The 26936-nt window shown below is 45.2% G+C and overlaps 1 protein-coding gene across 3 annotated transcripts in view; it reads left to right on the top strand.

The window, feature by feature from the left end:
- Positions 1 to 22018, top strand: part of LOC140388005 (chemokine-like protein TAFA-5) — a 1047435-nt gene extending 1025417 nt beyond the window's left edge. For all 3 annotated transcript variants that reach the window (XR_011934057.1, XM_072471457.1, XM_072471456.1), the window contains one exon: positions 18998 to 22018. Coding sequence is in view for 1 of the 3 variants with exons in the window: in XM_072471457.1 (XP_072327558.1) it covers positions 18998 to 19006 (9 nt within the window). In the remaining 2 variants the exon portion in view is untranslated. The remainder of the gene's footprint in view (positions 1 to 18997) is intronic.
- The last annotated feature ends 4918 nt before the right edge of the window (positions 22019 to 26936 follow it).

Here is a 26936-nt window from a genome sequence, read left to right as displayed (position 1 = left end):
GATTGACATCAATTTTATTTCTTAAGCATCACTTACTTTTTTCAACAATAGTCAAGGCTTGTCTCCAATATATTTATTGTCATCTACCAGTAGAAGTATTCAAATATTGGTGCAGTAAAAGAAACAAGCACTCATTAGTTAGACAACATGTCCAAACCCTCATTCCTTCTCTAAATCATCAATCTGATATTGAGTGGATGGGATAGGTTTGCATTTGAATGTGTTCCTTAAATTGGTGCTGCGGAATACAGTCTTAATAACACTTAATGTTATTTTCTAGTGTTTTGCAGCATCCGGCCAAACTTTAATGAATGCATTAATCACATCATACCTGTGACTAAAATATTTAACTTAAGTCCATGTTCCGTTTTCATTTATGTTTCCCTTATTTTGGGTGAAGGGAACAGATTCAAGTGACTTATTTCTCCCGAAGATCAACTCAGAGCAAAGACTGGGCAGCTCGGTGGTGCAGTGGTTAGCACTGCTGCCTCACAGCGCCGAGGACCCGGGTTCAATCCCGGACACGGGTCACTGTCCGTGTGGAGTTTTCACATTCTTCCCGTATGTGCGTGGGTCTCACCCCCACAACCCAAAGATGTGCAGATTGGGTGGATTGGCCGCACTAAATTGCCCCTTAATTAAAAAACAACTCAGAGCAAAGAATGGTCCCTAAGGACACATACTGCAGGCATACAGTGATGCATTTATTGCAATACACACTGACAGTAACACAGCAGGGTGAGCTTGATGTGATCAAGTGATGTGATATTGATGACAATGACATTCTTTCACTGTTGAACACATATTTGCACATGGTGGCACATCTACTCGCATTTTCAGAAAGCTTATATCGTGGCTAGAGAGCTGGTAGCTGAGATCTACAAAATCCTAATTGTGAGCTACTTTCTCGCTATCTCTAGTGAGATACTAATTGAAATTTGACAAAATTCATTTCATAGAATTTACAGTGCAGAAGGAGACCATTTGGCCCATCGAGTCTGCACTGGCGCTTGGAAAGAGCACCCTACCCAAGGTCAACACCTCCACCCTATCCCCATAACCCAGTAACCCTGTAACCCAGTAACCCCACCCAACACTAAGGGCAATTTTGGACACTAAGGGCAATTTATCATGGCCAATCCACCTAACCTGGACATCTTTGGACTGTGGGAGGAAACCGGAGCACCCGGAGGAAACCCACGCACACACGGGGAGGATGTGCAGACTACACACAGACAGTGACCCAAGTCGGAATCGAACCTGGGACTCTGGAGCTGTGAAGCAATTGTGCTATCCACAATGCTACCGTGCTGTTGCGTGGGGTTACTGGGTTATGGGGACAGGGTGGAGGTGTTGACCTTGGGTAGGGTGCTCTTTCCAAGAGCCAGTGCAGACTCGATGGGCCAAATGGCCTCCTTCTGCACTGTAAATTCTATGAAATTCTATGACCACTAAGGGCAATTTTGGACACTATGGGCAATTTAGCATGGCCAATCCACCTAACCTGCACATCTTTGGACTGTGGGAGGAAACCGGAGCACCCGGAGGAAATCCACGCACACACGGGGAGGATGTGCAGACCTCCGCACAGCCAGTGACCCAAGCTGGAATCGAACCTGGGACCTTGGAGCTGTGAAGCATTTGTGCTATCCACAATGCTACCGTGCTGCCCATTCTCCAGGATCAGCATAATCGGATTGCAAACCAACATTGGTGAAAGCAGCAGTGCTATTTTCTTATCAATTTAATATATTTACGTTCATATCCGCAGAAGGACCATCTGCCCTGGTGTCATTATTGGGGATTTATTATTTGTAGGTGTGATTATCCCTACTGTTTTCATTGTTCAATCAATGGCATGTGAGTTACTGAAAATCGTTTCAGTGGACGGCACTGCAATGCCCTCAATTTTGCATCATTTTCCTGTCCAGGTCAGGCCAACATTGCTTCTTTTATTTTAAAACTGCCACCTTATTAAAAGCTGAAAAAAAAATTCTCATATATAGAAAGCAAACAAGCAGGTTCATCATTATTCCCTTCCCTTGACTAAACATTCTGCTGTCCCAGCTGGTGGCTCCTGCAATTTGCTTGTGCTGTGCACAGCACACCACAGAAACTAAGAATGATACAGTGCAGATTTGCCACAGATGCTGCTATTCAAATGCCATTACAGCTTCAAAATATTACAATTCTCCATCTTATTTTGTATGCTCCCGGTAGGAGACTATACTTGGGAACTACGCAGAATTAATAAAGATTTTTTATACGGTTGTTTCCTCATCACTGAAAAAAGTTATAATAAACATGGTTACATTCCAAGCACTAACGTATTTTAAAAGAGGGGTTATTCAAAACTGAGGGAATTTACTGATGAATGTATTGATCTTTTAGTCAGCCATGTGATTCACTCAATCCTGGTCTCGATTTTCCAGGGGTTTTGGACAGGAAACGGCTGATAGCTGTGGCCACTATGCTTTGTGTCACTTGGTGCAATGGAGGATGCCTTTCAGAATTTGGGATTGTGGGTGCATTGTTTAAGCCCTGTCAGTGTGCCTAACATTACTGCTGACTTCCCTGTAATGAATCTAAAATTGTCAGAGGCCTAGAATTGATTTTTTTTCTTTCATGCATGGTCAACTATCAAAACAAAAGCAGAAAAAGAAATGCCGTAAAGTGTATAATCTAATATTTACTGTTTACGTATTATTGTACTAAGCCACGTAACTTCATACTTTATTCTTTAAAAATGTAAGCTATTTAAAAGGTTTATGGGAATTTATGGGAATTATAGTGCTCCAAAAAAATATTGCTTGCATTGATCTATCTTTGCCAATCATATTTTGCAAAATGACAGAACTAGAAGGGCAGGGACATACGGAAAAAGGGAATTAGTAGCTTCCAGTGCCATTGGGAACATATCAATTAATTTGCCTTCACGATCCACGAAGAGTTGAGATAGCTTATTGTACCTTGTCAAATTCCATTATTTGTATTAATCCATATTTATAAAAATGAAATAGGATTTCACAAAGCAACACAAGGGGGCTCTGCCAACCTAGACAAGGTTCACAGGGTTTTTTCTCTCGGTAAAATATGCTAAATAGAGTATGATCAAGATTTTTGTTAAAGCAAAAATAAATAATTCAGGCCTCTGCCTTTATTTTATAAATAGGTGTTCTCACAAAAATCCGGTATGTTTCTGGAATGGATAGTGGCAGCCCCATCACAGTCCATCAATCGTATCACCCTTAACTTTTACTGTTGGTGCTTACTGTTTGGTACTTTCCAATCTCTAACCCTCTGCAGCAAACAACCGACAAGAAAGAAGACTTGTCATTTGTACAGCACTTTTCGTGATCTCAGGATGTCCCTTTAATAAAGGTGAAAGGAGTCAGACGATTAACATTAAGAAGACGTTTTTCAGAACATATTTAATGTACAGAGAGACCCGGTCAGACTTTACTGGGCCCTCTATCTCGGTCGGTCATTTCCTATCTGACCGACCTTATATACACATGGTAATCACCCCATAGTTAGCGGGGAGCTCATCCTCCTCGAGCCTCAGAAAACAATCAAGCAAGCCCCATGTGCTCCGTGCAGGTTATTACACTCCTCCTCCCCTAAAGTCTGAAGACCCCCAAAGGTAACGTTGAGGACGAAGAAGAAGAAGAAAGTAAAACTACCGACGACGAGGAAGACTCAGAAAAAACGGAGCCCTATTGGGCGATGGGTGAAGCAGACGCATTTGTCTTGGTACATCATTGGCTGTTGGTGGGACCGGATCAGCTGGAGTATAATGCTTACGGCTTGACCACCGAGGTGGAGCGCTCTCCGATGGCAGACGAACGACGATATCCGAATCAGAGACCGCAGAGGGTTGTGTCTCCATATCGGAATCGGGCACCCAAACATCAGGCATTTTGGTATTACGAAAAGAAAACAATGTAGTCGGGTGTGCAGACTGAAGAACCAGAGCAACCAGCAAGATCAAGGCAGAGTGCCCCAGAGGAGCCGTCCATGAGGCAAGCTGGAGTGGGGTAGATGGCCCCCGAGGAACCTCCACAGTGGAAGACTGTCGACTGCGAAGATGTTCGAAGTGATGCTTCATTAGCTCACCTCAAACATGGATCTGGTATGAAACGGGTCCGGTTTGGCAAATGACGACCCAAGGAAACCAACGTGGACCTTCAACAAAATTGCGAACGCTGACCGCCTGGCCAGGTGCAAAACATCATTGAAGACAAAGTCTATTCGGGCCACTTGAAGTTCCTGCATGTGGTGCACCTTTGGCCCTTTGTCAGATAGGTGCAAACAAAACCAAGTATGGCCCAGTAAAGTCCGACCCAGCAACATTTTAGCCAGGGACAACACTTGAACAGCCCAAATAGTTGTCCTATACAAGAAGAGGAAGCGTGCCAGCCTGGTATCCATTGAACCTGTGGTTTGTTCCTTAAGGACCTGTTTCACTGTTTGTATGGCACATTCCGCCAATGCATTCGACACCGGATGTTAGGGCGCAGTGCGAACATGGTGGATGCCATTCGCCTTTGTGAAAGCAGCAAACTCCTCACCAGTAAATGAGGCTCTGATGTCCGTAACAAGTATCTCCGGTAATCCATGAGCAGAAAAGGATGGGCGTAGCCATTCAATGGTTGCTCGAGAGGTGATGGACGTCATTTTGTGGACCTCAAGCTACTTTGAGTGCGCATACAACAAAATGGGGAACATGGAACCCAAGAACGTGCCAGCGAAATATGCGTGAGCGCGGGCCCAGAGACGTCCAGGCCACGCCCATGGGTACAAAGGCGCTGCTGCCAGAGGCATCTGATGGGGCTGACACACAAGGCAGCACAGGGCCACAAGCTCAATGTCCCCATCGATGCCAGGAGATCAGACCTAATTCCTTGGCAGGATTTTCATTTTGGAAACATCCGGATGAGCTGCATGAAGGTCTTTCAAAACTAATAGTTGGCCTTTCGCAGGTGTGATGCCTCATGTACCCCGCAGGAGGACCCCATCTTCAACAGTTAGTTCCGACATCTTGGTCGGAAAAGTCTTCAACTCCACTGGAAGCTGTGACTGTAGCCCACTGCATAAAACCAAATGTCACACCTTAGCTAACACCGGATCGTAATGTGTCCAATCGCGGATACAAGTAGCCGTCACTGGAAAGGTGTCCATGAAATTGAGGAGCGCCATGATCTCGTCGGCCGTGGGCGGATCCACCAAGATCGGCAACGGGAGTCGACTTAATGCATCGGCATTTGTAATCAACGTTCCTGGAGGGAATTCGAAAGAGTGTTGGTATGCAGCCAATAATAGAGCCAACCTCTGAATCCAGACTGACACAATTAGTGACACTGCCTTATCCCCACGAACGAGGCCAGGCAGCGGCTTAAGATCTGATATAATTTTTTAAATGGCAGCCGTAAATGTATTGGTGGAAGCGTTTAACTCCGAAGACAACCGCTAGACCTTTTTCAATATGGACATGATTGCGTTCAGCAGCTGTTAATGTCCTAGAGGCAAAAGCTCTTGGGCGGTCCTGGCCATCACCCATGTGATGGGAAGGGACGGCACCAATTCAGTACGGCGGTGAGTCGCAGGTAAAATAAAGGGGTTGAACGGGGTCAAAATGAGTGAGGACTTTGAAAAAACCAAAGTCCATTTTACCAAATGAAATATGGTTTCCTGGTCAGCGCACCAAACCCAGGATCAGTTCTTCTGCAGAAGAAAATGGAGGGGCCAGGATTGTTGTCAAATTCGATATAAAACGGCCATAATAATTTATCAGGCCCAAGAAGGAGCGAAGTTCTGTAGTATCACGCGGTGCGGGGGTCATCGTTATAGCCTGTACTTGGCCGGTGACTGGGTATAGGCCATCCCAGTCCACCCGATTAGCCTAAATATACCACATCCTTCGTATTGAAGATGCACTTTGCTTTAAGCAGGGCTGGTGCAGACTCGAGGGGCCGACTGACCTCCTTCTGCACTGTGAATTCTATGATTCTGTTTTGAAGCTGAGCTCCGTGGTTACAAAGCCTCGGGATCCTTCAGCCACATTCCGAAAACTGCTGTAAAACTGCCTCAAAGTTTTTGAGGTGCTCCTTCTCCATCGCTCCCATAATTAACATATCGTCAAGATGTGCAGCAACCTGCAGGAGACCTCGCAAAATACCCCCCATGACTCATTGAAACAGGGCGCAAGCCAAAGAGATGCCGAATGAAAGACGGGCATACTCATATAAGCCCTTATGGGTGCTGATCATAATGTATTTTCATGCAGTTTGAACGTAAATAAGCATTGCTCATATCCAATTTTGTGAAGGTGGAGCCACCTGCCAGTGTGGCGTACAGGTCTTTGATATGAGGGATTGGGTAGCGGTCCAAAAGAGAAGCCATATTTACGGTGAATTTGTAATCTCCGCAGAGACGGGCAGTCTGGTCCAGGTTTATGAACGGGACCACCGGTGCCGCCCAGTCGGCAAAATGAACCAGCTGAATGATCCCGTGGCTTTGTAACCACTGGAGCTCAGCTTCGACATAGAATCTTAGACTTTACAGTGTAGAAGGAGGCCATTCGGCTCATCGAGTCTGCACCAGCCCTTGGAAAGAGCACCATACTTAAGCCCACGCTTCCACCCTTTCCCTGGAACCCAGTAACCCCACCTAAACTTTTTGGACACTAAGGGCAATTTAGCATGGCCAATCCACCTAACCTGCACATCTTTGGACCTTGCTCACAATTGCTGAGGGGACTGGTCGAGCACGCAAAAAACAAGGCTGATCCCACGGATCCACATGAATTTTCGCTAAGGCCACTTTTATTTTCCCAAAGCTGGGCCTAAAAATATTGGGGAATATCTGCAAAACTGCATAGAAACCGTCTGTTTCGACCTGGAGGATACGTTACCAGTCGAGCTGCAAGTGTTGCAGCTAATCCTGACGCAGCAGGTCGGGACCATTGTCCTGCACCATGATAAGGCGAAGACCCAAAGACTGACACGCGTAAACCACCGGGGTGAGTGTGGAGCCCACAATCGACACACGCTCCTCGGTATACTTACTGACGTGGGCAGCCGAATCAGCGAACGGCATCTTACTCACTCCGTGCTGGATCCGGTCGAACACGTGCTGGGGTACCATGGAGATGGCAGCACCTGTATCTAATTCCATCTGAATTGAGTGGCTATTAACTCATATGGGGTTGCAAATCGGGGCCACTCATGGTGCAGCCACGCAGTTCAGCTGCATTCCGGACTATTCTCCCGCTTCTTCGGGATCGTCCAAATGAAGGGCCCGCGTGTGAAGCCTACATCTGCCTCATCCCGAGTGTTCTAGATGCTGCCCCTCATGCAGTCCGCACTTGTCACAGAGGGCTGAGTTGGCCCAGCCTGTATCCGGGGAGGGCATGCACCTTGGCTTAGGTCCTCGAGACTTGGGCCTGCTGCATCGCGGCAATCCGGCCTATCCAGTGAAAAGCGGTGAGTGGGGAGTCGAACAACATTAACCTCCATACCTTGAAGCTCCTGTAAGCCCCGAGTGACACTCTCCTGTGAAAGAGAAATCTGATGGAATGCTAGGAATGATGGAAAGCTTCTCCTGGAAGCCTTTTTTGTATGCCGTGATTGTTAATACTGCATACCAAACAGTCACAAAGGATACCTGCCAACACAGCCCCATATTTGCAAAACTCTGCAATTTTCCGCAGTTGGGAAATATGCCCGGCAACTGACTCCCCTTCTGATCTTTCCGCCGTGTTAAGTCTGTACCGATGCACAATTATGGACGGTGTTGAGTTGAAATGATTCCCCACAGTGCAATGAGCTGGTCGAATGCTACTGTACCCGGTGTTGCCGAAAACGTGAGGCCCCTAATAATGTTGAATCTGTGCGCACCGCAGGTCGTTAATGATATCAGTCTGGCGCACATTTTCGGTTATGTTGTTGGCACAGAAAAGGCTTTGCAAGCATTCAAGTGCTGGTTCACGACTCAGCCGTAAGGTCAAAGCATCACGTCGACCCAACAAAGGCACAGTGAAGACTCAACTCTGTACCTTAGTCCCAGGTGTTAGAATGTCACAGAGAGGGCAGCACGGTGGCACAGTGGTTAGCATTGCTGCCTACGGCGCTGAGGACCCGGGTTCGAATCCCGGCCCTGGGTCACTGTCCGTGTGGAGTTTGCACATTCTCCCCGCGTCTGCGTGGGTTTCACCCTCACAACGCAAAGATGTGCAGGATAGGCGGATTAGCCACACTAAAAAAATTCCCCTTAATTGGAAAAAATAATTGGGTACTCTAAATTTATTTTAAAAAAGAATGTCACAGAGAAATGGCATAGGTGACAGCGGAACATGTCGACAGTTTATCTTCCTCGCCAGTTTAATAAAGGCAAAAAGGAGTAACATTAAGAAGACATTTATTTATAGCGTGTATGTACAAAGGGGCCCAGTCAGACTTTACCGGGTCTTCTCTCTCTGTTGGTTGGTTCGTATCTGGCTGATCTTATATATACATGGTAATAGCCTCTCTCTGGGTCTCTTCACTGCCTGATGAGCGGCCAGGTATGCAGGATGCGTCGCTGACCGCTGCGCATGGGGTGCCACCTTTAGCCTCCGTCGACACTGCTGTGTCTGGCAGCCTGCGCTGCCACATGCACCGTGTGGGCTGCCGCTGCTGGGTTGACTATACCATATATCCTGCTATCTGTAAGGAATTGGAGAAAGAGAGTGTCCGACAACCAGTTAGGGCTCCCCCCCTGGGGCCCTCAAATCCGCCAAGCTTCCCCACCCTTATGTGTCCCGCCTTCCCTCAGAGTGTCATCCGGTTGTGCTGGAGAATCCCGCTCTCCCCCTTCCCTCCGCCGATCCACACACTCACCGTCTTGTTGGGGGGATATCCCCAGCACTGAAGCCCAGCTCTTCAGTGTTTGATTGTTGGCTGCTGTCTCTGTGATGCTGACACCCCCACGGTTCAGGCAAAGTGTACAGGCCTTGCAGATTGATTGGAATGCTCAGCCATAACATTCGAGTGAGACATGGCACGTGTATCCAGGGGAAAGCACCTTGAGAGCTGTGAAGTGCTCACATAATTAACAATGCCATTCCTGATTAGCAACAGCCTTCAGCTGTGCAGCTGAAGGCTGCTCACAGCCAAAGGGACTTAAATGACCTTCAGCATATAACCTGGAAGTTTATCTTGAAGTGTTTTGTGGGACAGACAGGCAAAAGCTGTAGTTGCCCCTGTTTGGGTAGACGCAATATTGGAGAATGGCTTGTAGGCCTCGCAAATGCCAAGCCCCTCCCCCCCCCCCCCGCCCCCCTCTGCCCAGGCCTATTCCCCCCGCCAGGAGTTCCTCATAAAAAGGAGTTCTAAACAATGCCGCGTGATCTCTCATTGAGTCACTGTGTGGAGTTTGTACATTCTACCTGTGTCTACGTGGGTTTCCTCCGGGTGCTCCAGTTTCCTACCACAGTCCAAAGATGTGCAGGTTAGATGGATTGGTCATGCTAAATTGTCCCTTAGTGTCCAAAGATGTGTTAAGTGGGGTTATGGGGTGACAGGGATAGGGTGGGGGAGTGGGCCTAGGTAGGGTGCTCTTTCAAAGGGTCAGTGCAGACTCAATGGGCCGAATGGCCTCCTCAGCACAGTAATAATTCTATGATTTTACGATTCTACACTGTGTTCAGCAGGAATACTTGTTTACAAAATAAAGAAAAGGTCAGGGCCGGGATTCTCCAAAATCCCGGCTAATTGTTGACGCCGGCGAAAATACCAGAGTGTTTCACGCCAGCGTCAACGGGCCTCTTGGTCGAGCGATTCAGTGGCCCACAGGGGGTCAGCACAGTGCCGGAATGCTTCACCCAGCTGTGGGGCCGATACGCGGCCCTGCACTGCCGGCGCGGGTCCGCACATGCGCGCACCATCCATTTCTCCGCCGGCGCTGTGCAACATGGCATAGCGACACAGCGGGCCTGCACGGAAGAAGGTAGCCCCCCCCCCAGATCGCAAGCACCTGCCGATCGGTAACCCCCGATCGCAGGCCTGGCCGTCGTGGAAGCCCCCCCCCCGAGAGTCTGATCCCCCCCGCCCCCCCCCTCCCCCCCCACCACCAAGACGACCACCGCAGCCGAGGGTCCAAGCTCCCGTCGGATGGTACCATATGTGAACCACGCCGGCGGAACTCAGTGGGAACTTGGCCGGTCGACCGCGGAGAATTGCCGCGGCGGCCTCTTTCAACGGCCCCTGACCGGCGCCGCGTCGACCGTGCGCGCGCGACTGGTGACGAATCTCCGGTCGCCGGAGAATCGCACCCCGGCGCCGGAGCGGCGTGGCGGGAATCTTCGGCTTAAACAAAGATGTTTTCATTTCTTTTACCTGTAAAGGTAGATATAAAAGATTCAATTAGTATTTGAATATGAACAGGAGATTTTTACCATAATTTATCCTCCAATCAATCCCATTAAAAATAATTTATCTGACCATTTATGGCATGGCAGAAAATGAGATTATCTTATGCGTAAGTTGGCCCCAGGGTTTATTGGCATTGGTGAAGTGCTTTGAAAGGTCGTGGAAACATAAAGTGTGCTGCATGATGCAAGCTCTTCCTTTGCATCCGAGTAAAGAATGTTGATATGTTGGGGAAAGTGTTCACCAACTGCCCTTGTTTTGCACTGCTCTAAGCATTTCTAATCATCAAATATCATAGAGTAGAAAACAAAAGTGAAGGAGGTCCAGTTAACTTATTCTGCCCTGTTAAAGGGTCGTTAAAAGGAAGAACTCTTGTAGTGTTGGCAGATATCCATATGAATACCAGTTTGCCTGTCTCTTTATGGGTATAGGAAACATTCCTTGTCCCAGTCCTACTCTGGCCCCCTCTCACAAATCTTTTAGGTACATGAACACCTGTATCAGAGCCGCTTCATGTACTCGTCTGGACCTGGAAAGATTTATCGGGCACGATTCAAAGAAAAATATTCTATGTCCGGTTTCAGATGCGTTTAGCAGGGAGTTTCTCAGCACCGACAGCGCAATGGCACCCTACTATTCAATGGCACTTTGCCAATTTTTTTAGCCACAGCGAGGAACGCCGACGAGGCCACACTTTAGTCATTTCTAACAATAAGATTACTCGCAGATCAGGGCCCCATTTTTAAAGGCAGCCCCGATTTTTCCACCTCGTCCCTACCACAGCCTCTGGACCACCCCTCTTCACTTAATGTGCCTTTCCCACTGACCTCAACCCTCCCTTACACCACCTCTTATGTACAATGCCCCTCACCCCCCTCCCCCCGGGCACGACCGCTGACACGGGTAACCTGGCACCTGGGCACCTTGGCCAGCCTGGATCCCTGACAGTCTCCCTGCCAGCTTGCCACTGCCACTGGGCACCCTGGAAATGGGCACTGCCATTATGCCCAGTGGCAGTGCCAAGGTGCCACCAAGAGTTTCAGGGTGCCATGCTTCCCTCTCCCGACCACACAGGGATCTCCAATGGCTTGGGAGACCACCTCGAAGTGCCGTTATGACTGTTCCACGTTTGTGTGGACCAGTACCTAATGGCGCCCTGGCGAGGCCTCCCAGGTGGGGACGCTAGGTCCCAGGCGCCGGGAGGATCTGGCAAATGTATATTTAAATGAGGCTCATTTAAATATGCATGTCTGGATCTCAACCTGCGAGGGAGAGATCCAAATCGTGACGTCTCGCGATGTTCGATTGAATCTCGTGAAGTGTCGTGATTATCGCGAAAGGCCGCTCGCAAGATTCAATGGCCTTGTTGCAACACCAAGTCAGGCGCGAAGAGGCCGTTAAATCACATCCATCAACTTCACTTCCAATTTCCACCCCTCTATCACCCTTCACATGGTCCATTTCCAAAACTTCCCTTCTCTTCCTTGACCTCTCTATCTCCATTTCTGGGACTGGATTGTCCACTAGTATCCATTACAAGCCCACCGACTCTCCTAGGTACCTCGACTACAGCTCTTCGCAATCCACATCCTGGAAGGATTCCATCCCATTCTTTTGGTTCCTTCACATCTCCGCCACATCTGTTCCAATGATTCCACTTTCCGAAACAGTGCTGTTACTTCCTTGTCTTCTTTATTCCTTAATCATGGTTTCCCACACACTGTGGGCTCTCAACCATGTCCAACCCATCTCCCACACCTCTGCTCTCACACCTTCCTCCCCCGTCGCAGAACGTCTTGACCTCACCTTTCAACCCACCAGCCTCTGCATTCAGAGGATCATCCTTCGCCAGTTCCTCCAACGTCAGCATGATGCTACCACCAAACACATCTTCTCCTCACTCCCTCTTTCAGCATTCCGCAAGGAACAATCCCTTCGGGGTACCCTAGTCTACTCCTTCATCACTCCCAACACTTCACCACTGCACCTGCCCATGCAATCGCAGAAAATGCAACACCTGCCCCTTTACCACTGAGACAATAATTCACACGCACCTCCTTCAATCTGGTCGATTGCATTTGCTGCTTCCAATGTGGTTTACTTTACATTGGAGAGATTGAATGCAGGATGGGTGATCGCTTTGCTGAACACCTTCAGTCCGTTCGCAACACAGGACCCAGACATTCCTGCCGCTTGCCATTACAACTCACCACCTTACTCTCATGTCCACTTGTCCCTCCGCGGCCCGCTGCAGTGTTCCAGTGAAGCAAATGCAAACTAGAGGAACAGCACCTCATCTCCCAATTAGGCATGTTACAGCCTTCTGGACTTAACATTGAGTTCAACAACTTCAGACTGTGAACTCTCTCCTCCACCTTCACCCCATTTTTATTTCTATCAATATATTTTCATTTCTTCCATTGATTTATTTTTCCATCCCCCTTGCCATATTGTTTTTCCCCTACACCATCCCCCTCCCCCCCCCCCCCCCCTACCCCCCCCCCCCCCCCCCCTTGGGCCATCTGTTCCCTGTTTCAAATTTTGACATACTACTTACAATTGTTCTGCCATTAACACATTGCTGATCTCTTAATGTGCCACTGTCAGCACTCTTCTCAGCCATAATCACCACCATTCCCAGTCCCTTTATCTTTTTATCCATGATATCTTTGTCAATCTCTCCCTAGCCTCCACCCATCCAGACCTTCCTGCAGCAACAAATGTAAGATCTACCATAATTTTCCAACTAACAGCAAGTGTGTGGAAGCCACTACCTACATGGAGAAAGTAAGGGAGATCTAGGATCATGGGGTGTAATTAAAAAGTTTCAGCAAGCACTATTCCGTGTATAGATCCTGCAATAGAATCAGCTATCCAGACATGATGGAGGAGGAGTGACTAACCTCTGTGACAAACTGGAAATTCACGTAGCATGAACAGCACGGTAGCACAGTGGTTAGCACAGTTGCTTCACAGCTCCAGGGCCCTAGGTTCGATTCCTGGCTTGGGTCACTGTCTGTGCGGAGTCTGCACATTCTCTCCGTGTCTGCGTGGGTTTCCTCCGGGTGCTCCGGTTTCCTCCCACAGTCCAAAGATGTGCAAGTTAGGGGGATTGGCTATGCTAAATTGCCCTTCGTGTCCATAAAGGTTAGGTGGGGTTATTGGGTTACGGGGATAGGGTGGTGGTGTGGGCTTAAGTAGGGTGCTCTTTCCAAGGGCCGGTGCAGACTCGCTGAGCCCAATGGCCTCCTTTTGCACTGTAAATTCTATGATTCTATGATTAAGACTGAGGCAGTGACAATGCTTCCTTTCACTGATGGTACAGACTGGATGACTGGCTGACTCTGTTGAACAGGTTGATCCACCTCACTCAGCAATTCCTGCTGACCCTGAGCCTACTAAGGTCCTGGTAACTTTGATATTTGAAGCCGGGCTAAGTCAATCATTACCACATCCAGGGCTCTGACCTCAAGGCCTCCATGGTAATAATGGGGATCTTGATGAGCATGTTACTTCTGAGCTTGTGTGAATGGAATTTCCACCGATACTATATTCTGAGCGGTATGGATTGCTGTGTTGAATGATGGGAACCTACAGAGCGTCATCCCAACACCATGGATGGACCAGTGCAGAAAGCGAGTGTAGGTTAGCAGTAGTGCCACATGGACAGGTGAAGTCCCGCCCTACATGCAGCAACCTCCGGGTGCTCCGGTTTCCTCCCACAGTCCAAAGATGTGCAGGTTAGGTGGATTGGCCATGGTAAATTGCCCTTAGTGTCCAAAATTGCCCTTAGTGTTGGGTGGGGTTTACTGGGTTATGGGGATAGGGTGGAGGTGTTGACCTTGGGTAGGGCGCTCTTTCCAAGAGCCGGTGCAGACTCGATGGGCCGAATGGCCTCCTTCTGCACTGTAAATTCTATAATATTAAACCAGTGGGTTGGTTTAATTCCCACAAAAAAGCTCTGCTTGCTTTGCTCCGCTATTATGTCATTTGTGTAGGCATCACACATTCGACAATGGACCAGTTTAAACTTATGGGGGTCAAGTGGCTTGTAGCTGATTATTATAAATGTATTGGGTTTAGCTGCTGCTTTCCTCGTGTGTCTAACAAAATGGCATTCCGCAGAGTCAGCGCGTTGGAATATGATCTCATTAATTTTCATTACAAAGAGAAAGAAAACATGTTTTTCTCCGCATTGTTTTTCAACAGAAGCATTTATGTCACCGGTTAGTGCAGATTTGCCATTTTATATCTGTCCATTGATAATGCCATAATTTAGCATAATGCAATTGAAGTCTCTCAAGGAAGGACTCTTGCTATTTTATCTCTCGCAAAAACGAAGCTGCTGAGAATCTTTTTCAGAAAAACAAAGATTCATATATTTACGATTGCTGTGTTCAATATTTCAGAGGCTTTATAATACCAGTGTTTCCTTCCTTTCTTAAACCTGTATCCTGATGCTCAAATTGTTCTGACTTTGACACATGCAGGATCTTTGACTGGTAGGTTTTTTTTTAAGGAACTTCTTAGTCTAGAAAAACAATGGAAGATTTTATATATTTTATTTATACTGGTTCTGGTTGATTTTCGTTTTTTGAATTGGCCCTGCGAATGCGGTTCAGTCACCATTGACCGCAATATCTTGAAAGAAGAATTGTTTTCTAGCTGTTTTAAATCCGAGTTTAATTTACTTTTGCGATTCAGAAAATAACTCGATGCTCAAGAACCAACTTAATTGCCACTTCTTCAGCACAACAACATGCAGCCCCTTGTTAATGTGGTGCTTTAATTCAGTTGTCGCAGGGATACCATACACTTACAAAAAAAAAATGATAAGAGCATATTCTGGGAACATAGCAGATTTATTAATAAACATTTGATTGAAGTGGCTTTTAAATAAAATGCTTGTACAGTATAAACATGTTATGTTTGACCCATATGGCATACTTGCCTTTATTAGCCGAGACATAGAATATGAGAGCAGGGAGGTTATGATGGAGCTGTATAAATTGCTCGTTAGTCTACAGCTCGAGTGCTGTGTGCAGTTCTGTCACTATACCACAGGAAGGAAGTGATTGCACTCGAGAGTGTGTCGAGAAGATTCAACAAGATATTTCCTGGGTTGGAGCGTTTCAGCTATGAAGAAAGACGCGTTGGGCAATATTGTTTTCTTCAGAGTAGAGAAGGCTGAGGGGCGACCTCTTTGGGGTGTACAAAATTGAGGGACATGGATAGGGTAGAAAGGAAGAAACTTTTCCCCTCAGTAGAGGGGTCAATAACCAGGGAGCATAGATTTAAGGTCAGAGGCAGGGGATTTACAGGGGATATGAGGAAGAACATTTTCGTCCAGACGGTGAAAATCTGGAACTCACTGCGTGAAAGGGTGGTAGAAGCAGGAACCCTCACATTTAAAAAGCATTTAGTTGAACACTTGAAACGTCATAGCATGCAAGGCTATGGACCAAGAGCTGGAAAATGGGATTAGAATAGATAGGTGCTTGATGACCAGTGCAGACACAATGGGCTGAAGAGACTCTTTCTGTGCTGTGGATCTTTGGCTCTCTGAATCTATTTGACACTTTCCTTCCATCACATATATACTGCATCTTTTCAGACACAAAATACTCCTATATTATGATCACTGTGGCTAATAAAAGAGAACACATGTAACAAATAGATCCAAAGTAAAACAATATAGCTCACAGCACTTCACAAGTGGCTAGCCCATTTTAGCAGAACATTTTATAGCTTTGGAGTGATGAACTCAGTACATATTTTTGACCTTTCTTTTCAACTGTTTTATAACATATTTTTCTATGTGGTCCTATTCCTTCAGTTTGAACGATGAAATGGACTGGATCGTTAGTTAATGTGCCAGAAGCTTCAGTTTGGTTGTGGAGGGAGGGAGGACATGGACTGGTCCATCCACTTTCTCTTCTCCCCCCATTGTAATCTGTGAAAGCATGCAAACAATCTCAAAAAATGGCTTTAAAATAATCACTCAGACTCTTGTGTTATGGGCCAGGGTTTAGAGAACACCAAAGTGTATCTTGGAGTTCACCTGACCCACAACCTTTAATAGATTTCGGTTATGGGGAGCACAAGGGCCCACTCTTGTGTGATGCAACAGATGTGATGCAACAGATTTCTAAAGCACTTTTAAAACAAAACAATATTTATTCTATGAATCCAGTTAATATTTTATAAACACACAGTAAACATCTTAGCAACTATCAACTCAAATACTCCCCCAAAGAATACAGTACTCTATAAGTAACCCTTAATCTTTCCTAGCAATATCCATATGTTAAACCCTTTTCAAAGAAAGACAGCAGGTTTAAATTCTCTACAGAAACAGGTATTTCTTTGAAATTCTCAAATGAGCTGAAGACAGTCTGCCGCTTGTAGAGAGTGAGATCGTTATATGGCTGATTGCTTTGCCTGCAGCTATCCAACTCTGAAAATGAAACCAAAAATACACTGTAGCTGGCAGCTCAAAAACAAAAGTAAAGCAGACAGACAGCCCAGCTCCACCCACACTCTGACATCACCGCAGCTATTTGATACCCATTTCTTAAAGGTATATCCACTACAGCTATTTGATAGACACCCATCTCGTAAAGGTACTCTCACATGACACTTACCACCTTCCCATGCAGACTCTGCTGGTACCTTCAACCATAGTCCCCGTGGTCAGGGAAATTGAGTGTGAGTTTCAGTGAGCATTGAAGGTTTGAATGAAGCCACTTGGTTGGAAGCCGATATAACCAGTTTTCAACCCTGGACTATTCATTCAGCAAATGAGTTCAAACCCCACCAGGGAAGTTTCAGAATTTGAATTCAGATTTTTGTAAATTGAGAAATAAAAACTGTTTTTAGAGCTTGAGAAAGTAATTTATAGGTTGAAATGTACATGAAACTTTGCTTTCATGACAAATTGCATCGATTACCAAGAGAATTTTAGGTGTAAATGAAAGCACGAGAGAACTTGGGAGTGGATTTTACAATTCTCAGCAGGTTTGAGAGAGGCAGAACAGAAACTGCCTGATCAGTTCGCTTTCAACCCCACTAACTCTGACGGTCCAATAAAGCTACAGGTGGCTTATGCTCTAACATGGAGTAAATGGTTCACTGCTTTGGGGTTTTATGTGTCATGTGAAACATACACCTGGAGTCTTATGGGGTGCGTGTGATAGTTTGCTTGGTTTAATGCTTCAGCAATAGTGGAGTGACTGGGAGGGTGACTGACATGCCGAATTGGAAGCCATGAGAGTTCAGTGGGGCTACAGTCAATGGGAAGGACTTCCAGAGCCACTGTTTTTCCCATCCCTGGTGGCTGTACTGTGTTGATGGGACAGGATACCTGGCAGGAAGGAGGACAATTAAATTTGCAGAGGAAGACGCCACACCCAGTTGGCACTGGAGGTTGGGATGTTATTTTGCAGAGGTGTGACACTGCGCACAGGAGGTTGGTCATGTCTAGAATGATAAAGCCCCCATGCTCACAGAATCTGTCTTCATTTTTTATTGAAGGCTAAAAAACAGATTTTTAAAAATGACTTAGAAAATCATTCCGACTCTTGCCACCTTTCCTAGCCGGTACAAACTACCATGGCCCTGGTGACAGGCCTGGTCATCTACCCCTTATCCTCCTTGTCATAGCTATTGAAAAACACTCTCAGACATTTTCACTTCAATGCCTGAAATGGAATGAAAAATTGCAAACGATTGTGGTGTTAGCAAGCTTAATAGCTTGCTAATTGTATATTTCAAAATGGCCAGGGGGTGGAGGCGGGGATGTTTGTGGCAGGTGGGTGGGGGGGGGGGGGGGGGCGGGCGGGGAGGCTGCTGTTGATTTGCACACCCGCTCACCCACTATAATTTGGGAGATTGACATGGTGATGTTATGGTGTCATGTTGCCAATTCAATACAATGTCACCATGCCCCTTTTTATGTTTGCATGGGACGTGGTGGGGCTCTCCTGATCTGTTGATGTAAAATCTAGCCGATGAGAGCCATAAGAGAACGCAAAAGCTAAACAGCTGAGTTTTAATTAACTGCAGCACCATTTTTGCTATTTACTACTTTGGGTGCTTTTTAATGTTGGTTGTGTCTTGCAGTTTTTGATGTGTGGTAATAATGATAATAATTTTTATTGTCACAAGTAGGCTTACATTAACACTGCAATGAAGTTACTGTGAAAATCCCCTAGTCGCCACGTTCCAGTGCATGTTCGGGTACACAGAGGGAGAATTTAGAATGTCTAAATTACCTATCAGCACGTCTTTCGGAACTTGTGGGAGGAAACCGGAGCACCCGGAGGAAACCCACACAGACACGGGGAGAATGTGCAGACTCCGCACAGACAATGACTCAAGCCAGGAATCGAACCTGGGACCCAGGCGCTGTGAAGCAACACTGCTACCCACTGCGCTACTGTGCCGCCCACTGATCCTACCCTATTTGACATGTTGAAATTTTGAGGCAGTTCATGTCTGCCCATGAGATTGTTTGTGCAGTTAATTAAGCGATGTAGACAATGACTGTAAAGCATAATGTTCACATATTTGTTTTTATTGATTCACAGGTCTCCTGACAAATGCATCAACAAAGAATCCTTGCAGAAGCAGCTTAGAACTCTGTGTGAACTGCTTACCCTAATCAAGTTCTATCGCTGCGGACTATCATCCGTTGTATGTTATTTCCTCAACTCTCTCTTTCTCTGCACCAGTCGAAACAGCATAATCCCATCCTCCAACACTTGAGCAAAAGTTTTTCTGTTATTCGGACAACTGGGGCAACAGAGCCATGCTTGGACATCAGCAATATTGACCACGTTTGGCATTCACATCCCTATTTTTCAACTAATGTTGGACTTTCTGCTACCCAGTAGATGTTTCAGCTCAGAAAACCTGTTACAGAAGACTGAACAATGTGCATCAGCCCTTAACAGGTTGTGAATCTTTGCCTCAGGTGGGACACTATAAAGAGTTACCGAAGGCTCCACAACAAAGACACTGTGCTTTAATGTGTGTAACTCTCTCTGACATCTATACATCTATTTCCTCATCTTTACCTGTTCACTAAACAATAGACCAAAGAACAAAAGGAAAACATTAAAATGGACACTATTTCATTGTGAATGATCTTTACTGGTTTCAATTGTGGTGGGCTCCTGAAGGATTTAAATTCAGCCGCTTATCGTGCTGAAATAAATCATTACTGGCTCGGGTAAAGTCTTTATTGAAAAAATAGAGGGACTTCTGATGTTGGGAAAGATGGTCTGATGTAAGATGTCTAAAGGATCTAATGGAGCATGGAAACAGAATAATAGTCTATGCCCTGTCACAAAAGAGACACATATGAACTCATGCTGGGAGGACATCATCGTCTCCTGTTTAGTTTGGCTGACTTATTTCTCATTCTTAAGCCATGTTGTATTTCAACCAGAAAAAAAAGAACTAAATGTGAAACATTTGCAGCTCTTGTTTCCTCTCCCAGCATAAAAGTAGCTACTGTCAAATAGCATTTGCAATGAGCATGTCTGGCCACCTGCAGCCTGTGTCACATTTCCAACAACCATCTACCACAAAAAAAAGTCAAATTAGAGGAGAAAGTAACATTTGTTGAAAACAGGATCATTAAATGTATTTTGAGAAACCTAAAGTTATATATTTAACAGTTTTTATATGTTGTATCTTTGTAGAAAATCTTATTTAACAAATAATGTGGTCATACTATGCCAGCCATGAAAGCGATTCAGAGTTATGTTTTAACTTCTGCTATCTGTCAAAGAGATGATTGGTGTATGTTTCTTCCCTCGAAGCATTCTGGATCTGAAAACTGACCACAAAGAACTCTGTAGAAAAAAAAAAATGCTGTTTATACATCAATACATTCAACCATTGCACTGTAGGAAGACAGTTCATTTCTTTTATGTACTGGTATAATAGAGTGGAAAACATTTTAAACTTTGAAATCAATATCTCGTTTTCATTTCCCCCTTTTCTATTTATGTTCTCGTTGTTCTTACTAACTCGAATCATTACGATATCCTGGATTTATACAATGAAGGATCTCATGGAGTCTTGTTGCGAAGTAGTGGCTAAGACCAGTCATTACCCTGTTTCCACAGACCAAAACCTATTCTCGCTGGTACGTTTAACAGGAGATTTCCTTTCTGGGATATGTGTGAGCTGCTACTTTACTAGGACTAAGCATCCAAGGGCTAAATATTGTTGGCTCAGTTCCACATGACAGTATTCTCCTGCAACCGTCTTTAGTTGTGATCCCTGGTTTGAAAGTTCAGCCATTGTACTCCCTCCACAACCACTGAATGATGGCAGTGCCATGTCTCAATTCTACTTGTGTGTAGAGCACAGCAGCATGCCCTCTTAACGTTTTGGTTCTTTAGACTTCAAGAAGATTTGTTTGAATACTTATCCCATTATCCCCCATAAAACAGTACTTTTTTAAAAAAACGTTGTGTAATGTAAGGAGCACGAAAAACCTAAGCATAAAAACCAAAGCTTAAAATTTGCAATCTATTTTCTCCTTGTCCAACATGGTAAAGAATATTGATGAACATGTTTACGAGCTCTCGATTGTGATTTGACTCGACGTTGGCCTGTAACATTCTCAGTCAGTAAAATGATCATCAAAGTGCAATCCGGTCTGTTGCAGTGCTATTCAAGGCATGTTTTTGGACAGGTAAGAGTGCACATTGACTGTGCTCTGATAGGTGTACCTCCCATGAAGCTTGCTTCACTTTGGATGCTCTTATAGGTTTTGTGAGTAAAATTGTCCTCCAAAAAACCTGGATTTTTTTAATCAGGTGTGGTAGTTGTAAAAAGAAATGTCCGAATAGTGGTAATTGAGGCATAATCCACTTTGAAAATAAATGGCTTTTTATTCTATGGAGGAACCTGTGTAATCTGATCAATGATGACCTACCACCCCCCCCCCCCCCCCTCCCCTCCCCACCACCCTGCCCATACTTATATCATATACTACCCCCCTAGATAGGAATAACATAGCCTTGCCTAGGTATGCATGTGGCTATTTTTAGATTAAAAAAAAATTAAATCCACTCTTTGGCTTTATGCCAAGATTCACACAACAATTCCTCCTGTGAACACTGCCTGTATTAACTCTCAGTTGTCCCAGAGGGTGACACATTGGGGGAAGTTGAATGCAGACTGCATGCAAGGCAGTTTCTTAACTTCCTTCAGATGACCGAAGTGGAACTTATACCTTGACGGAATCATGTATTTCCGAGACAATTCACAAAGTCCTTTCACACTAAGCAATAAAATACAGCTGTTCAGTCATCACATAGAATTATTTTCTAATTGTTGTGCCCAACTAAATTATAATTTTAACTTTGTATAATTGTTAAATAGAGCTTATTACCAGCCATTAAATGTAGTATTTTGGAGGTTTAATTTACTCGGTATTTCAGGTAATCTAGACTGAGCTCTCTGTATATCACCGAACAAGGAAGGCTGAATTGGAAACACATTGAAAGTTGCTGAAGATATAATTCTCTTCTAACTCATGTCCTTTTAAAATACATAAGCACTTAAGCAAAATAAAGGATTTTCTCTTAGCAAGCACTGCGAACTTTGATTTTTAATAGTTTCAGATTCCTATTTTTCAAAGAATCTCTAAATCTCTTGGTTGTAATGCATTCTCCCAAATTACTACTGGATCAAAGGAACACGTCAGTCTCTGAGACATTATTATTCTGCACCATGTGCACTGATCTTTCAGGGTTTCCATGTTCTTTTGCTGAAGTTACTGTGGATGGATATGATATTACCCTATATAAAATTCACTCCCTATACCTCAGGCTATTAGTTTTCAAAATACTTTAACCAGTTACAAAATCACAAGATAAATATGAAGGGAAGTTCCATTTGGAAAGGCATACACTATACCTTCCAGTTGTCCTGTGAGTAATTCCAAGGTGCCTGTCACCCTTAATACCCCCAGCCGCCCCTTTCAAGTGTTCACTATTCTTTGTCTGAAGGAGAAATTCCTGATCTTCATTCTAAACTTCCCTTTCAGCAATTTGAACAGAGGAACCCCTTGTCCAATTGCATACTTTGAAGTATGGTTTTCACCTAGAATTCCCATTATGGTCCATGTGAGTCTGGAATGCAGAAAATCCCAGAAGCACTTATTACAGGCTAAATCAAATCAGATGTGTTTTTTCTGTGGTAAAGTAATCCTAATTTTAGGAGTAAAGAAGTTCCTCAAACTACTAAAGAGCACAATAAATGAACATAAAAATTCTGAACAGAACTTGCCCTCATTTAGCTGTAAACATTCAGTCAAATTTTGTCCACACCAGCAGTGACGTCCAGTTTTGAAAAACCCTCCTTTGTGAGAGTAACATAAGTTTTGCTAGAATTTCCTTCTTCAGCCAAGATCGCCTAAACTGAGCACCCCCATCTCCTCTAAAGTATATTTAATATCAAAGTGTAAGCATGTATTTTTACCCAGTTCTGATCGCACAGCTTCTCATATTTCTTTTTGATTGCAATGCACTGACTTGGAGGCACTTGAAGACCCTTCTACAACACCATAATAGAAAACTGTTGATACCTTGCAGTCTTTCATTTTCGTATTAAATTCTGCACAATGAAGAACAATCTTTATCTTCAGTGATACTTCATAGAATCATCATTGTTACAGAACAGACTCAGGTAATTTCGACTATCAGGTCTGTACGTGTGTTTTTCTTTACAGAAGCAAAGGGAATCTACAGATCAGTGGATGCATCCGGTGAGGTATATTTTGTCTGAATCTTTAGAAAATATTCACAGCCAAAACAACTGTAATTGGATTCAAGGAAGAGTCTGACCAGAGCATGCAATTCCACTATCTCGTCAATCTGTATCCCAGTGCAATACAGCTCAGCATTCTGTTTGCTTTGTTTCCCCCCGATTCTCATTGACTTCAGTTTCACCTGGGTTCCTTGATGCTAAATTTAGCCAAATGGTGCCTTGAAGTCACAGGCACTCATTCTCGTCTCGCTTCTGAATTCAGCTCTGTAGTTCATGTTTGGAGCAAGGCTGCATTGAGGTCTGGAGCTGCATGGCCCTGGCGGAAGCAAAATGGAGCATTGGTGGACAGGTTATTGGTGAATAAGTGCGACTTGAAAGCACTGTCAATAACACCTTTCATTACTTCACTCATGATTGAGAGTAAACTGATGGTAATTGGGTGGATCAGATTTGTCCTGTTTTTTTCCGGAAATACCTTGGCATTTTTCCACTTTGTTGGGTAGATGCCAGGGTTGTAGGTGCTCTGGAACAGCTTGGCTAGTGGCACGGCTAATCTAAGAGCATAAGGGGTTTGAGTACTATGAATGTGGCCAGGAAATACAGCATTTTCTGCATCCAGCCCACTCACTCATTTATTCATATCACATGGAGTGAATCAAATTGTTTGAATACTCACATTAATGATGTTGACCTCAGGACAAAGTTGAGATACATCATCCACTCAATATTTCAAATTGAAGATAATTAGAAATGTTTCAGCCTTGTTTTTTGCATTAACATGGTGGGCTCTGAAGTCGATAAGATGGGGATGTTCATAAAGCCTCCTCCTCCCTCTCCTCCGAGTTGATTAATTATCCACTGATATTCATGATTGGATGTGGCAGAACTGCAGAGCTTTGATGTGATTCATTGGTTACATTCTGCCGACAGCATGCTGCTTTAGCTGATTAAGTCAATTAATGGGTAACCGGCATGAAACATGGGTGCGGGGAAAGGCTCAGTTCTGCCAGGGAGGGTGGGTAGAGGGTGGGCTGGCACTTCTACTCAGCTCCCTCAGGGGATAACTGCTGCGGAGTAGTCGCAGGGAGCTGCAGACCTGTAAAAAGATTAATAAATTGCGATGAAAAACTACTCAAAAGTGCCTAGGAAGCACAATCAAACATAAACCTCAGTCCCCATGCTTCTTTAAAAAAAAATTATTTCAGCCCAGACAGTTCGTCCTGCCCTGGATTGGGGTTGCAGCTAAAACATAAAGGCTGCCTGGCCATTCGGCCCATCCGCCAACTGGAAACGCAGACCGACTACGTAAAATTACGTTCAGTTGGCCCCATAATGGTATTATATCTGTCCAATTCAGATACTTCTGACCAGTTTACTTACTCAAAGGTTTTGCCTCGGTGTCCTTTAACAGTGAGGAGAACAAAGGATAAACGCAAGTACAAGTTCAAATGATCTTTATTAAACACAGTTAACCCGTAAATTAACCCAAGTATTCTTGGAAACATCCAAGATCGGTTATACCACCTGCAAAGATGGTCTGGTTGAAGGGTGGATCCGATTCCTGAATGCCTCTGGTCCGTTGCCACAAAGGTGGGTCTCGCTGGCAGCTTCTTCCTTCCTTCCTTCTGGTCAGTTCTCTGGATGGTCAAGATCACCTCCCACGTCGAGTCTTCGCTGCTGATGTGCGTCGAGTGCCTGTTTTTAAATCACCCCTCCCTTCACGTCCTTTTGCTATTTCCTCTGGCTTTCTGCCAATGATGCCTTGGGAGGGAGTCTCTGCACTCAATGGTCTGGTTGATGACTGTTTGACAGGATTCCTGAGCCTGCCCCAGGTGTCCATCCCTGGTGGTGTGGTCTGGACATAACCTGTTCCCCAGATAAGGTATCAGCAGCAACTCTGGGTGCCCGAGAGTCTGCCTTAATCTGGGCTGCGGACAATAGACCGGTGCATATCAATAGGGTGTGATGATCTCTTGATGAGCAATTGAGAGGGCAGGTCCAGACATGCCCAGGCAACCTGTCTGAGTTTGTGTATTTGAACTTGGCCAAGTCCGAATTCCCAGCAGGCCGTTCGCTGGAGCTGACTCTAATGTAATTTTAAGTGTCCAATTCTTTAATTAAGGATGTCCAGTTTTAATTGGGTCCAAATCTAGGCCCTGTCAGGTTACCACAATGGGCTAAATTGCCTGCTTGATTGTCGGTGGGTGCACTTTCAACTCTCGGGCGCCGGCGACTGAAATAATGCCCGAATGTGCCATGACGTCGGGACCGCCCGATGTCTCTTCGCATGATTTCACGGGCTTTCGAGACGGGCGCGCAACTGCCCGCCTGAGCAATGTAAAATTCTGGCCATCATCAATCTCATTGACAATAAATATCGAAGTGCGTGTGCACAGGCAGTGACTGCTGAAATATCAAGAACAAGCCTCAGACGTCGATTCTCAGTTGTGTTAGGCATTTCAGTTTTCAATGAAAAAGCTGATCATTTATAATATATGTGTTGTTTGTCGTAACTTTGTCATCAAACACCAATGGCTGTCTGCCAGATTGGAATGAACGCGCAGCATTCCGAGCCCAATTCTCCTCCCAACTCCTTATTGAAAAGGTCAATCGTGGGGTATAAAATGTGCATACCCGTTTCTTGGATGGAACTTTGCCAACCCCGCAGATGAAACTATGGATGTGGGAGGGGTGAATAGGGAAATTCAGATAGGCTTGCATTTAGACGCCTCACCGACACTGTTCCATCTCTGGGTGAGTTTCCCACAGCTGTCATGTGAATTGGCAACCTAGTCTGTGAAGGTGGGCAGCCATTTTGCAAATTAACGTCCCACACAAGGGGCCATTTTCTTGGCAGCACAACAAACCCCAGCTGAATTCGGATCCTGACAGCAACGTAGAGAGAACATCTTGATGGCAAGGCAGGGGATACCGGTACCTCCTCCCATTGACCCAAAGAATGATCTGCAAGGATAAAATGGTCATAGCCACAGACACAATCAATCCCTTAATGGGCTTTTCTTTCCACACTAATAGCCCAAGCAGCTGTGAACTTTGTTTTTAATGTCCCTGCAGGTATCTGAGAGCACACTATTTTGCACTGCCATGCCAACCTTTCTGCCTCCAATAATGCCCACTTTGCCTTTTGGGGTGACAGACTGCCCAGTGTTGGAGGCCCTCTTGTTGGCCTTGCGTTGCTCTCCCACTTGCTATCCTTAACTGGTGAGCAAACATGAAAGTGGCCTATTCGGTGGTTGCGTCCCAGGGAACCGGACAGGAGAAGTGAGTGCAGTGTTACGACACCCTGGGCAAGTGCGCGGTCAATTCCAGTCCCACTTGACCCAGAGTCACAACACAAGTTAATTACCCAATAATTCTTATAAAAATACCCAAAGCCTTTGGCCCTTAGCTACCCAACATACAGTCACCAAGTTTGTAAGTTGAAACACAATTACTGTTTATTTATAACAAGAATAATGATGAAATATGCAGGAAATAAGACTGGACAACAAGCTAACCTACTAACCCCTCTAACCCCCCCACACACATGCACACACACAAGACAGATGCAGAGGGGAAGGGAAGGGGTAAACATAATATGGTTGAAGGTCAAAATATAAGAGTCTTCGCTTCGAATGGTGGTTCTTTAGCACGCTTCCCCCACAGCACGCGCGCTGGTTAAAGTCTCTGGTTTACAGTTTGTAATGGTTTTACTTGCAGAGTCATTCATACAAT

Source organism: Scyliorhinus torazame, chromosome 13 (genome assembly GCF_047496885.1).
Source record: "Scyliorhinus torazame isolate Kashiwa2021f chromosome 13, sScyTor2.1, whole genome shotgun sequence".
Taxonomy (NCBI): domain Eukaryota; kingdom Metazoa; phylum Chordata; class Chondrichthyes; order Carcharhiniformes; family Scyliorhinidae; genus Scyliorhinus; species Scyliorhinus torazame.
This window is presented reverse-complemented; position numbering and strand designations above follow the sequence as displayed.